The sequence below is a fragment of the Ovis aries genome, chromosome 1, assembly GCF_016772045.2.
Source record: "Ovis aries strain OAR_USU_Benz2616 breed Rambouillet chromosome 1, ARS-UI_Ramb_v3.0, whole genome shotgun sequence".
Lineage (NCBI taxonomy): Eukaryota > Metazoa > Chordata > Mammalia > Artiodactyla > Bovidae > Ovis > Ovis aries.
In genome coordinates, this window is record NC_056054.1 from 317,207 (window position 1) to 331,052 (window position 13,846).

At 56.4% G+C, this 13,846-nt stretch overlaps 1 protein-coding gene across 3 annotated transcripts in view; it reads left to right on the forward strand.

Annotated features, from left to right (window-relative positions):
* THAP4 (THAP domain containing 4) overlaps positions 1-6,173 on the forward strand; it is a 35,221-nt gene extending 29,048 nt beyond the window's left edge. For all 3 annotated transcript variants that reach the window (XM_027966791.3, XM_027966795.3, XM_027966796.2), the window contains one exon: positions 5,917-6,173. In XM_027966791.3, coding sequence (XP_027822592.2) covers positions 5,917-6,036 — 120 coding nt within the window. In that variant the 3' untranslated portion in view covers positions 6,037-6,173. The remainder of the gene's footprint in view (positions 1-5,916) is intronic.
* Positions 6,174-13,846: the final 7,673 nt, after the last annotated feature.

Below are 13,846 nucleotides of genomic sequence, written 5' to 3' on the forward strand. Positions count from 1 at the left end.
TCAGAGCTTTTTCTTGGCTTCGTTTTCTGTCTCTTTATCAGTATTGTAGTTTGTTCATACGCTGCTTTCTTGAGCTTCCCCACATCTCCCTTCAGTTCTTGGAGCATCTTTGGGACCCTGGCATTTGTTTGTCGAGCAGTTTCTGTGGTTATTTTCCCTTCAAATGGGCTGGGCCTCCCTGTTGCTTCATGTGCGCTGTGGCTGTGTTCTTTCTGAGCACTGGGCGTCTGGGTCTGCTTGTGTGGGGCCTGGAGGCGAGACCCCTCTTCGGCGGCCGCTGGGTGCGTTGCTGGTCTTGTTGGCCCTCTGGGCCTCTCGTAAGCGTTGGCATCTCTGTGCTGACGAGGAACCCACAGGGTGAACTTCAGGTCTGCCCGGGTCTCTCCTGAGCCTCCCACCGTGTGCAGCCACTGGCTGATTTCCCATTGGTGCCACTATTTCTGAGCCAGCCTTTGCCGTCTGGCTCCTGACAGGGGCAGGAGGAAATACGAAGCAGGGGGAAGGGGTGTTGGCCTGTTAGCCCCCGGGAGCCCCTGGAGAGGAGGGCCCCGAGGGCCGCCCGCCTCTGTCTGCACGTGGGAGCCCAAGCCTGTAACGCCTGTGCCGTGTCTTGCCAGGTGTGGGGGTTGCCAGCTGTCGCTGCTGCAGTTTCCTGCGGCGCTGTGACCGTCTTCCCTGCGCAGCTGCCGTTAGACACGCAGGCTTCTCAGTATCGCCCCAGTCTCCGCCTGTCTCCTCTGCCGCTCCATTGCCTGGGCTCTTCTCTCTGCAGCTGCTGCTTCTCCCCTTCCTGGCCCTGGGCCTCCTTCCCGTCTGCTCCCACTGCCTCTCAGCACTCCCCTGCAGGGGTCGCCGGTCCTGCCAGCCTTGGGGGAGGGGGTGGTTACAGTCAGGAGCTGTCTCCACGGCTGTAGAACAGATTGTGCTCACCGCACCTGCTGGGGCAAGGGCGCGCCTTCTCCAGGGTGGGAGCCCACATGATGCCAAGGTGAGGAGACGCTGCTGCGTCCGCAGGTGAGTGGACGACAGGGACGGCGCGTCATCCGCACGCCACTGGGGAGTGTGCCGCGGCCACGGAAAATGCCATTTGCAGCAGGACAGACAAGCCTCGAGGATGTCGTATTAGGTGGAATGTGAAGACAGGTGCTGCATGATTGCATTTAAAAATGGAATTTTAAAAAGGAAACTCACAGAAATAGACAAGAAGGTGGGAGCAGTGGACAGACGTTACTCAGTGGCTGTGAGCTTCCAGGTGGGAAATGAGTCGGCTCTGGGCGTGCCGCGGACAGCACGGGGCGGCAGGTAACAGTACTCCATTCCATTCGTGAAGTTTGCTAAGAGAGTGGACCTTAAACGACCTCACCACGCCCAGGAAAGATGTGCTAACTAACCGCATTGTGGTAAACATCGGGCCGTATACACGTGTGGAGCGATCACGTCTAAACTTGAACCTGAACAGTGTCACATGTCAGTCTCAGCTCAGTAAAGCGGGGGCAGAGCGGGGGAAGGAGCGGGTGTTGGGGCTCACCAGGGAGAGAAACTCTGCGGCTTGCACGAGTCCTCCGGCAGCTGGCCCCCATGTGCACCAGCTCCTCTCTCCACGGCTCAGCCCTCACTTACACCTCACGCATCGTGTGGGGTGGCTTCCTGGTTTATTTCAGGACCTAGAATGAAATCAAATCTATCCTGCCCTCTCCCAGCCTGTCCTCCTCCACATTTTTCCTGCTGGACAAGACACTGGTGCCACTCGGTCACGAAGTCCCATGCAGCTCTTTCAAACCCATGCACTGCAGCAGGGCAGGCCCCCCTATCCTGCACTCTCCCAGAGCACGCTCAAACTCATGTCCACTGAGTCAGTGGGGCCCTACCACCATCTCATCCTCTGTCCCCTTCTCCTCCTGCCTTCAGTCTTTCCCAGCATCAGGGTCTTTTCCAGTGAGTCGGCTCTTCCTATCAGGTGGCCAAAGTATTGGAGCTTCAGCTTCAGCATCAGTCCTTCCAGTGAACATTCAGGGCCGATCTCCTTTAGGATGGACTGGTTGGATCTCCTTGCAATCCAAGGGACTCTCAGGAGTCTTCTCCAGCACCACAGTTCAAAAGTATCAATTCTTTGGCGCTCACCCCTCTTTATGGTCCAACGCTCAGTTCTGTACACAGCCACTGGGAAAACCAGAGCCTTGACTAGACGGACCTTTGTTGGCAAAGTGATGTCTCTGCTTTTTAAAGCACTGTCTAGGTTTGTCGTAGCTTTTCTTCCAAGGAGTAAGTGACTTTTAATTTTATGGCTGCAGTCACCATCCACAGTGATTTTGAAGCCCAAGAAAATGAACTCTGTCACTGTTTCTACTTTCTCTTATTCGGTGTCAGGTTTAAGCCGGCTTTTTCACTCTCCTCTTTCACCCTCATCCAGAGGCTCTTCAGCTCCTCTTCACTCTCTGCAGTTAGGGCGGCGTCACCTGCGTGTCTGAGGTGGCTGTTTCTCCTGGCAAGCTTGACTCCAGCTTGTGACTCATGAGAATATACAGCCTTGTAATACGCCTTTTCGAACTTGCCCACTGTTTCATGTCTGGTTCTAACTATTCTTCTTGACCTGCCTTACAAATAGCTGAGAAAAGAAGAGAAGTTAAAAGCAAAAGAGAAAGGGAAAGATACACCCATCTGAATGCAGAGTTTCAAAGGATAGCAAGGAGAGATAAGAAAGCCTTAAGTGAACAATGCAAAGAAATAGAGGAAAACAATAGAATGGGAAAGACCAGAGACCTCTTCAAGAAAATTAGAGATACCAAGGGACGAGTTCATGAGAAGATGGGCTCAATAAAGGGCAGAAATGATAAAGACCTAACAGAAGCAGAAGAGATTATGAAGAGGAGGCAAGAATATAGAGAAGACCTGTACAGAAAAGATCTTCATGACCCAGATAACCACAGCGGTGTGATCACTCATCTAGAGCCAGACATCCTGGAATGCGAAGTCAAGTGGGCCTTAGGAAGCATCACTATGAACAAAGCTAGTGGAGGTGATGGAATTCCACCTGAGCTATTTCAAATAATAAAAGATGATGCTGTGAAAGTGCTCTACTCAATATACCAGCAAATTTGGAAAACTCAGCAGTGGCCACAGGACTGGAAAAGGTCAATTTTCATTCTAGTCCCTAAGAAGGGCAATGCCAGAGTGTGTTCAAATTACCAGACAATTGTGCTCATTTCACATGCTAGCAAAGTAATGCTCAAAATCCTTGAAACTAAGCTTCAACAATACGTGAACCAAGAACTTCCAGATGTTCAAGCTGGATTTAGAAAAGGCAGAGGAACCGGTGATCAATTTGCCAACATTCGCTGGATCAGGGAAAGCAAAGGAGTTCCAGAAAAGTGCCTACTTCTGCTCCATCGGCTGCGCTAAAGCCTTTGTGTGGACAGGACATGGCAGGAAGAGAAGCCACTCTGAGAAAGCGTCGAACGCTGAGGAGTTCCGGAGTCAGGCTCACCTTCGCAGTCGCATCTCTGGGGCTGTGCCGTGGAGGCCGCGCTTGCTTGGCTGACATGGGCATGCGCGTCGGCGTCGCAGTGACTCTCTTCCTGCGCCTCTGAGGCTCCCGGGCCTGCTGGCCCATCGTCTGCCAGTGGAGTTGAGCTCCCAGCTGGGCAGCGTTCTCTGCAGAAGGAGGCCCCCACGGCCCCGAGCACCCTGGAGCCTGAACAAGCTCCGCTTTGAGGCTGTAGAGGCAGACAGCTGCTTCCCCCTTGCCTTGTTTGAAGGAGGTCAGTCTGCAGCCCAGAGCGGTCCTCACCCTGAGCGGAAACGTGGGGTGACTGCCCGTTGCTGCTGGCGAGCCCCGCACTGGCCGTGGGGCACAAGAGATGTAAGGTACAACTGGCCCCAACTGTGGGTTGTTCGAAGAACTTCCATTTGAAGAGGAAAACAGCACAAGAAATTTCATCCAAGGGGCCACAAAGCCCAGAGGAGCCGAGCAGGTGATCCCTGCAGCCCTGCTTGGTGGTGGGCCACGTGAGCAGAGCCCCAAGTGCGCTCCCGGGTAGGCAGCCGTCCCTCACCCTCCTCGGTGGGGCCTGGGGCTGAGGGCCCCCCAGGACTGTCTCCCGCTTCCTGCTGCCTGGCAACGGGCTCTGGGGTGAGGGGGCTGCTACTGGGTGTTCACAGCTTCCAGCTGAAGACCACAGGAGAGGCTACACGGGTCTCCATCAGTGAAGCGGGCTGTGTCCACGTGGTGTGGCCACACGCCGTTGCAGCAGCGCGGAGACAAGACTATGGGTTCTGGGCACCCCGCCCCTGCTGAGAAGCCAGACGCTGCCTCAGCCCGTTGGGCAGGCTCTGTGTGGCAGATGAGCAGACGCCTCCCCTTTGCCCTGGGAAGGCCCGCAGCATGGGGCCCACCTGCATCCCCCTGTGCCCTGCCTGCAGTACGGCAGCGGGTGGCCAGTGGGAGGGCCAGGGGCATGTCCCATGGTGCCCGTGGGTGTCCAGGGCCCTGGGGCTGATGGATCTGGAACGGGGGCTGCTGTACTGGGTGCAGGGGGCCGATTCCGAGGCCGCAGGTGTGGGTCATGCCTGAGCCCCCGCCTCTCCCGCAGCCTGGAGGGGGTGGGCCTGGACCCCCGACCATGTGGCCTCTGCTGCCCTCAGGCAAACAGGAGGCCACACAGGGGTCTGACTGTGTGTCACAGGCTCCCCGCCTCGCTCTGTAAAACCGGAAGAACTTCCTCTAGTGTCTTCTGTGAGGAAGATGGGGGTCCTCCTGGTGGTGAGTTCTCTGGATCTCTGAAAGTGTCTGTTTTGGTGTCATCTTTGAAGGATGTTTTGCAGCCACAGCACCAGGGGTATGCTCACTTTCATAGCTTTGAGGATGTCCCTCCGTTCTCCTCTGGTCCCTTCCCTTCCGTGACTTCCCTGAATGGCAGACTCGTGTATGGGAACAGTGTGTACCTGAGGCTTTGCTAGATGTTACCTCCCGCAGCCAGCAGACCCCTGCTTCTCCCAGGTGGGCCAGGAAGGGCAGCTCCTGCTCACTAGAGACAGAGCTGCCCGTGTGTTTCTGGGTAACTCTGACTCCGGGCTGCAGCCCTGCGGGGGTCCCGACCTGTGCCGCGCAGCCCCGGGCCTCGGGTGCCCCCGCCTGCTCCCCAGGCTCCAGGCGGCCTCCACTCAGGCCTTGGGGGCAGCTGCTCCAGGCTGTCTCCCCGGCACACCCTTCTGCCTGAGACCGTGGCCTTGCAGCCCGGCTGGTTCTCTGAGGCCTTTAAGTGGACGCTCTGAAATCTGGCTTTGCTCTTCTCCCTGTGGAGGGCTGGTGAGTGAGAAGCAGTTGCCTGGCCTGGCCAGCACGCCTGCTGTGGGGCTCGGGCGTCCCCAGCCCCACTCGGCACCAGGTGACCCCAGCTGGGGGTGCTCTGCTGCTGGTAGCAGCCTTTCCGCCTCCTGTGTCGGCAGGCAGGCTCCTCACCCCTGGCGCCACCTGGAAGCCGTGGTGGCAGGCCTGGGCCCCGGTTCCCTTCCGGGCTCGGTTGCCCGGCTCTGTGTTCTTGTGGGAGGTCTGGTGCTGGTGGAGCGGGTCCCCACCTCCGGCTTCCGTGGCAGCCGTGCGGAGACGGCAGGAGGAGCCGAAAGGACACCCTGGGGTGAGCCTGTGGCCAGGCAGCAGGACAGTGCCCGTGCCTACCTCCAGTGTCCCGGGGCAGCCGGGGGGGCGGCGGAGGGCGCAAGCCGGGGCTCAGGACGCCCGTCGGGGCTGCCAGCTGAGGGTCTGTTGCCCCCTGGCAGGGCCGCTGCCCGGCTCGTGGGCCCCTGACCGCCGAGGTGGGTGTCGCGGCCACTGCAGGAGCACGTGGCCTGTGCTGGCCCGGCAGCCCTTGTGGAATCTTTGGACGATAAAAACCAAAATGTTTGTTTTCTTCTGCTCAGATTACCCGAAAATTCAGGCTGAATTCCGAAGGCAAACTTGAACAGACAGTCTCCATGGCAACCACTACGCAGCCCTTGACTCAGCACCTGCACGTCACATACAAGAAGGTGACCCCGTGACCCCGGGTGGAGCTGCCTGCCTGGGGACGCTGCACTGCAGGCGTGGGCGTGGCCACAGGTCGGGCGCCGTGGGTCGAGGGTGTGGCCTCGGCTCCTGTAATGACGTAGAGAAACCAAATAAAAGGCCTTTATTTTTATGGGTGAGCACCGTCAATGTTGTCACTTGCGCAGACTACATTTCTTTCATCTGCTGGTGATTCTTTGTTTCCAGAGTCTTCCCTAAAAACTTTAGAAAGGGTGACGTTCTCATTTTTTCCTGCAGTTTTGACAATATGCTTACGCCATAGCTCAGTCAGTAAAGAGCCCGCCTGCGACGCAGGAATCCCCCTGCGATGCAGGAGGCCTGGGTTCAATTCCTGGGTCGGGAAGGTCCCCTGGAAATGGAGATGGCAACTCACTCCAGTATTCTTGCCTGGAAAATCACATGGACAGAGGAGCTGGTGGGCTACAGTCCATGGGATTGCCAGAGCCGGACACAACTTAGCAGCTACACCACCACCAAAACACTTACGAGCATTTGGTAGTCAGTAATAAGCTGAAGACAGAGGTTTTGTTTAAGAGCTGAGCACATAAGACCCCCATTTCCTAGTGGACAGAGGGCGTTCCCAAGGCACGAAGGGGGCTGTGAGCCTAAGCATCGTTACGTAGATGTGAGCTGATTCTCACTAACACACACCTTCGTTTCTTCCTGTGTCTAATTTACAGTGGAATCTTCCACACACACACTGGCCCTCGCCCCGCGCCCGCCAGCACGGGCCCCACGCCCGTGGCGCGTGTGCTCTCTCCCATCTGGTGGCTGAAGCGTCTCACGGTGAATTCCACACTGTGCCGTTTGAAACGCTTCAGCCTGTGTGCAAAAGCGAAAAAAGCCTCTCTCTTCTTCTCCATGGCTCGGCCTCCGCCGCACCCTCCTCCTTCCCGTTTCGCCCTCTTGGAGGGGGCGGGGGCACAGCTGGTTTCACCAGGAGCGTAAGTAGACATGGGGCAAGGGCGGCTGTGCCGAGGGCGGGGGTCCGCGCTGCAGCCACACGGCTGTCACGCACCCAGGGGCACAGGCGTCGCGGGCGCTGGAGCTGCCAGTGCCTGGTGTGCGAGGAACTCAAGGCTGCAGGGGTCCCCCCTGGCCCAGGCCTGTCCCCCGGGCCCCACTCTGGCCCCGCCCCACGGCTGGGCCGGAGCAGCTCCCCCTCCCTTCGTGGGGTCCTGTCCTCCCTGAGCCCCCATCTGGGGTGCCCCTGGTGGGGCTCTGCCAAGGTCGTGAACCTGAGGCTCCAGGAGGCCCCATCCTTCAGGGTCCAGGGAAGGTGGCAAGGCCGTCCGTGGGGTCGCAGAGAGTCAGACGCAACGCAACAACACAGCAGCTGCCAGCAAGGCCCCAGGGCTGTTGCGTCCTGCGCGCTGGCGGAGACAGACACCCCCTCCGGGGGGCAGCCACCTTTGCCGTCCACAGGACTATGGGGGGCAGGCACAGCCTTATCCTCTGGGCCCCGTGGACGGACACCCCACTGCACAGTCTCTGACATGCCTCGGGAATCATTTCTCCATAGTCTGGATGTTAGGCCCTGACTTCGGGTTAGGTGGCTGCTTGTCACCCTGCCGTCTGGGGGACTTGTTTGTTGCTGACCAGCACCAGCCTCCTCATCAAGTTGGGCCACACTGTGATCTGTCTGAATGAGCTCTCAATGTCAGTAGGCTGGGGGTTTTCCAAATTCCAGGTCTGGTTCCTCTTGGCTGACGGGCTTCCCAGGTGGCTCACAGGTTAAAGCGTCTGCCTGCAATGTGGGAGACCTGGGTTCGATCCCTGGGTCGGGAAGATCCCCTGGAGAAAGAAATGGCAACCCACTCCAGTACTCTTGCCTGGAGAATCCCATGGACGGAGGAGCCTGGTGGGCTACAGTCCACGGGGTCGCAGAGTCACGACTGAGCACCTTCCGTTTCACTTTCACTTTTCTTCTTGGCTCACAGCTCTGTCTTCACATCTTCTTGGCTCTAACTGTCCGAGGGGAACAAGGCGCTTGCGCTTTGCTTGGAATGCCCAGCCAGGCACCCGGGCCACTGTCCACACGCTCTGCCTTCCTGCAGCCTAGGACACGCTGCAGCCAAGCTCTTGACAGAAGTCCCCGCTTCCATCTGAGTTCTCATCAGACTGGCCTTTACACCTGTCCAAGTCGGTAAACAGAAGCCATGCTGAGCTGGAGCCGGGAGGGATTCCCTTGTGGTCCAGGGGTTAGGACCCCACTGGCACTGCCCAGGTTCTGGGGCCAGTCCCTGAGCAGGAAGCTCAAACCGCAGAAGCTGCACAGCATGGGCAACACAGTTAATTAAAAAAATGTCGAGTGGGCAGGCCCCCGGGGGCGCTCTCAGCCAGCCCTACTGGATGTCCCCACAGGAGGGGACCACCTGGCCTCCAGCCAGAAGCTGGCCACCGCCCGCAGGGGGAAGAGTTTCTCCCTGCCCGGCAACAGCCCAGCCAACGAGAAGCCTCCAGGCTTCAGGCCCGCGCGCCTCCAGTGGACTGTTCACAGCAGCCTCGCCGACCTCTGCCTCCTGTGAAAGAGCTTCCTCTCCTCTTCCCTGGGCTTGCCTGTGGTTCACCAGCTTCTGACCTGAAACCCGATGCTTTGCTGTTCCTGAATGAACCCATTTTGTCGATAAAAAGTTGCTGTTGATTGTTTCAGGTCCACACCTCCATGTTTCTCCTCGCGCTTGGCTCCGGCCACTCGGGTTTCCTCTAAGAACGCGGAGGCTTCCTGCACAGCTCTCCTGTCTTCCTGCGTCCCCAGCATCGCCCCAACCGTCCACTCACAGGTCTGAGCTCACAGCCACCTCCACATGCTTAGATAATTGAGCCTTTGACTGTGTGGATCACAGTAAACTGTGAAAAATTCTAAAAGAGATGGGAATACCAGACCACTTGACCTGCCTCTTGAGAAACCTATATCCAGGTCAGGAAGCAACAGTTAGAATTGGACATGGAATAACAGACTGGTTCCAAATAGGAAAAGGAATACGTCAAGGCTGTATATTGTCACCCTGCTTATTTAACTTATATGCAGAGCACATCATGAGAAACGCTGGGCTGGAGGAAGCACAAACTGGAATCAAGATTGCCGGGAGAAATATCAGTAACCTCAGATATGCAGATGACACCCCCCTTATGGCAGAAAGTGAAGAGGAACTAAAGAGCCTCTTGATGAAAGTGGAGAGTGAAAAAGTTGGCTTAAAGCTCAACATTCAGAAAACGAAGATCATGGCATCCGGTCCCGTCACTCATGGCAAATAGATGGGGAAACAATGTCAGACTTTATTTTGGGGGGGCTCCAAAATCACTGCAGATGGTGACTGCAGCCATGAAATTAAAAGACGCTTACTCCTTGGAAGAAAAGTTATGACCAATCTAGATAGTATATTCAAAAGCAGAGACACATTACTTTGCCGACTAAGGTCCGTCTAGTCAAGGCTATGGTTTTTCCTGTGGTCATGTATGGATGTGAGAGTTGGACTGTGAAGAAAGCTGAGCGCCGAAGAATGGATGCTTTTGAACTGTGGTGTTGGAGAAGACTCTTGAGAGTCCCTTGGACTGCAAGGAGATCCAACCAGTCCATTCTGAAGGAGATCAACCCTGGGATTTCTTTGGAAGGAATGATGCTGAAGCCAAAACTCCAGTACTTTGGCCACCTCATGAGAAGAGTTGACTCATTGGAAAGAACTCTGATGTAGGGAGGGATTGAGGGCAGGAGGAGAAGGGGACGACCGAGGATGAGATGGCTGGATGGCATCACTGACTCTATGGACGTGAGTCTGAGTGAACTCCAGGAGTTGGTGATGGACAGGGAGGACTGGCGTGCTGCAGTTCATGGGGTCGCAAAGAGTCGGACACGACTGAGCGACTGAACTGAACTGAACTACGTCTCAGTAATAACTTTCTGACTTGGTCCATTCAGACTGCTTTAACAAGAATACCACAGACTGGCTGGATTTTAAGCAACAGGAATTTACTTGTCAGCGTCCTAGAGGCCCAGGACCACAGTGCTGGTGACTGGCTGACAAGGGACTTTTCTCCTGGACAGCTGCCCACTGGACCTCACGTGCGGAAAGGCTGGGCTGGCTCTCTGGGATCGCCCAGGCAGGTACTCGTCCCAGTCACAAGGTGACTTTAGGACATAGTCCCCTCCCCCCCAAGGCCACACCTTCTCCCATGATGTTGAGGTTAGCACTTCAACATATGAATTCCAGGGAAGACAGACATCCAGACCACAGCTCTAAGGTCAGACCAAGCTCAGCCTGGAGGCTAAGGCCAGAGCCATCTCTGTTGCTGGAATGATGCTAAGAGCACCTGGGAGCACCAAGGAAGTCCACTCCCTCCCCCCTACACTGCAGGCTCCTCCCTTCTCACAGCCGGGTGCGGGAGGGGTGGGCAGCCCCAGAGCAGAGCAGACAAGCTGGGGCATAAGAGACAGACGCAGGCAGTGCACACGGCCCTCTGGTTGTCCGCCCCTCCATACCCCACTCGTGCCGCTGGCGGGCCGGGGACTGGAGGGCATTCCCAGCCCCCTCGTTCCTCTGCCCTGCTTCCTGCAGCCTGGAGGCTGGGTCACCCTTCCCAAGGGCTGCCTAGCGGCTTGCCTGTGCAGTGTCCGCCCGCCTCACGGGGCTGATCACCCCACCCGCCTGGACCAGCACCTCAGCAGAGCTGCCCAGGGGCCGTCTCCTAAGCCTGTCCTCACGCCTACGTTCGGTGGCAGAATTCTCTTAGAAAATCTTCCCTCCATCCAGTTAGGCTCAGGTTCAGTTCCTCTGAAACAGTTCACGCTGGAGCCAGTGGAAACGCTCGTGTCTTCCCTCTGATGTCCAGTGTTAGCGCAAGCGTGCAGGGACGCCGGGGCTGGCCCGGGACCAGCCTTCTCACTCCGTGCCTCCCTCTCCTGCTTCTGCTACAAACCCAACACTCTCAGTCCAGTCTTTCTGTGGCAGAAGCAGGGGCCCACGTGACCCTACAGCTAGCCGGACGGAGACCCTGATGGCCTCTGTGCCCACTTCCTGCCCGGCACCTCCCTTCTCTCCCGCAGGGGTGGGGGTGAGAGGCCTGGGCAGGATCAGCTCCCTTCACACAGTTTCCTCAGGTACTTTCACTGAACTATTAGCCATCACACGGCCCTTCACTCCCTGGTGCTCCAGCATGGGACACGTGTATTCTTTAAGAAAGAGAAAAAAACTGCGTCCACACTGACACTTCCCAATCTGATTCTTAGATTATGCAATTTCTTACTTAAATTCTTCTATTTCACCTCTTTTAAGAAAAAATCTTCTTTATCATTATTTACTTTCTCCTACAGGATACTTAGGACTTCCTGATGGCTCAGTGGTCAAGAATCCACCCGCAGTGCAGGAGACACAGGAGACCCAGGTTAAATGCCGAGTCGGAAAGGTCCCCCACAGAAAGAGAAGGCAACCAGCTCCAGTACCTTTGCTTGAAAAAGTCTATGGACAGAAGAGCCTGGCAAGCTATACTGCATGATGCTGCAGAGTCAGACACGACTGAGCGACTAGTGCTAAGGACTAGAGCCTGGGGCTGCAGCGCGTGGGCCCCAGAGTTGGGCACCCCTGAGCGGCTACACCACCGCGGGACACGTATGGCTAACTCAGAACAGTGATACTGTTGATAAACTACTAACTGAAGTCAGTGTTTTGCTATTGTTTCTACAGCTTGCACACTGAGTATATAATGTTAAAAGATATTATAGTTGGAATAACTGATCTCTCTGGCTGCTTATGTCACCAAGTCAGCCTACAAACTCATTTATCTCTAATGTTGACTGTTTCAGTTAGCTTTGCTTATGCAAAACACAGATGGGACCCTGTTGTCAACAGCGTAAAACAGGGAATTCCCGGGTGGCCAAGGGGCTGGGACTCTGCGCTCCCGGTGCGGAGGGCCTGGGTTCCGTCCCTGGTCAGGGAGCTGGACCTCACACGCTGCAAATGGGAACCCGAATGTTGCGGCCAAAGGTCCCACACGCCACGAGGAGGATCAAAGCCCGGCCACCGCAAGGCCCCAGCGCAGCCAGACAGAGAAATAAGGACAGAAACCCTGTAAATCCAGGTTCGTCCCGCTTCACGTGCGTGCAGAGCCCGCCCAGGCCGGCCTGCCGCGCTCTGTCAGCAGACGCCCTGACGCTGGGTCTCTGGGCTGTCTCAGTCTTTTGCTGATCAAATACCGTCACGATGAATAACTACATGCGTGTCACTCTGGGCTTCTGCCAGTGTATCTTCAGGACAGGTTTCTCAAAGTAGCATTACCAGCCCAAGGGCGAGCGCGTGCGGGGCTGGTCCAGGTGGTGCCCTTCCCGACGGGCACTGTGCTGTCTCGCCTCCCACAGCAAGTGTGAGGTGCCCTGCCCCCAGCGAGTCTGTGGTCAGATCTGGGCGCGGCCGACCTGGTAGGTGAGGACTGGGGTGCTGGGGTCCTGGGGCAATTAGGGTCTGCATTTCAACTTTGTCTTTCCTTCTTGACTTTTGAGGCTGAGTAAGTTCGTTTGAATTATAAATAATCTTCCTGATTTTAAACTACAGCCTTTAATGGAGGTGAAACGCATGGTTACAACATGAAGTTCACTGTTGCACAGCGTCCACACGAGTGTGCGGCTGAGCAGCACTTGTACACTCGCGTGCGTGCAGCTGCCACCTCTGTCTGCTTCCAGGATAGCCTGTCACCCCGGGAAGAAGCCCCATGGCTCCCGTCCCTCCCCTCCCCACCCCGCACGCCACCCTCTGCCTCCCGCCTCAGGCTGCAGCAGCTTTTGAAACTGTTAAACGTCATAAACACTTTTCCCATCAAGTATATTGATATGTCTGTTATATCTATAACTGTCGTAAACACTTTTCCCATCAAGCATATTGTCTTTTCTTGTTCCTGGATTTTATGTTTCATTATTTCTTAAACCCTCATGTACTCTTTCACAGTGGCCCTTCGTCTCCCTCGTTGCAGAGGCTCTCTCTGCAGTGAGCAGGGGCTGTTCTTCACTGCAGAGGCCGGGCTTCTCGTTAAGGCAGCTTCTCTTGTTGCGGAGCTGCGCTCAGTAGCTGCCCCACTGCGGCGTGTGGGATCCTCCCAGACGGGATCAGACCCCTGTCCCCTGCACCGGCAGGCGGATTCTCACCCGCTGTACCACCAGGGACATCCGCTTGTTCTCGGATTTTAAAACACATTTAGGAAGGCTTGCCCACTCCCCAGTTACAAAGAAACTCACACATTGCTCCTGGCACTTGCGGCACTTTCCACACTTGCTCTTGGACCCATGTGTGACTTGTCTCATCTGGTGTGCTGCCTGGGTTTGGTCTGGTCTTCTTCCGGGTGCTGACTGCTCGTCCCATCGCTTGCTGACGACTGGTCTCCTCCACCTCATCATGGACTTGGTCCTCCAGGCTCCAGGGTCTGTCTCTGCAGGCCCCGCATCCCTGTGCTCGCCTGTCTGCATGTGCCTGGGGCCTCGGGGTCCAGGGGCAGACCCAGAGGCAGGGAGGCCCAGACCTTCCTCCTTTCTCTTCTTGGAAAGGTTTCCTCAGCTGTTTCTGTCCTTCCCCTCCTCATGTGAACTTTACAATTAGCTTTAGATCCAGACAGGGAAACACACTCTAGTACTTTCTTAAGAGGAAGATACTTTGCTCAATCACGTCCCCCTCTTTTGTGACCACATGCACTGCGGCCCACCGGGCTCCCCTGTCCATGGATTCTCCAGGCAAGAATACTGGAGTGGGTTGCCATTTCCTTCTCGGGGGGGTCTTCCCAACCCAGGGATCTAACCCGCGTCCC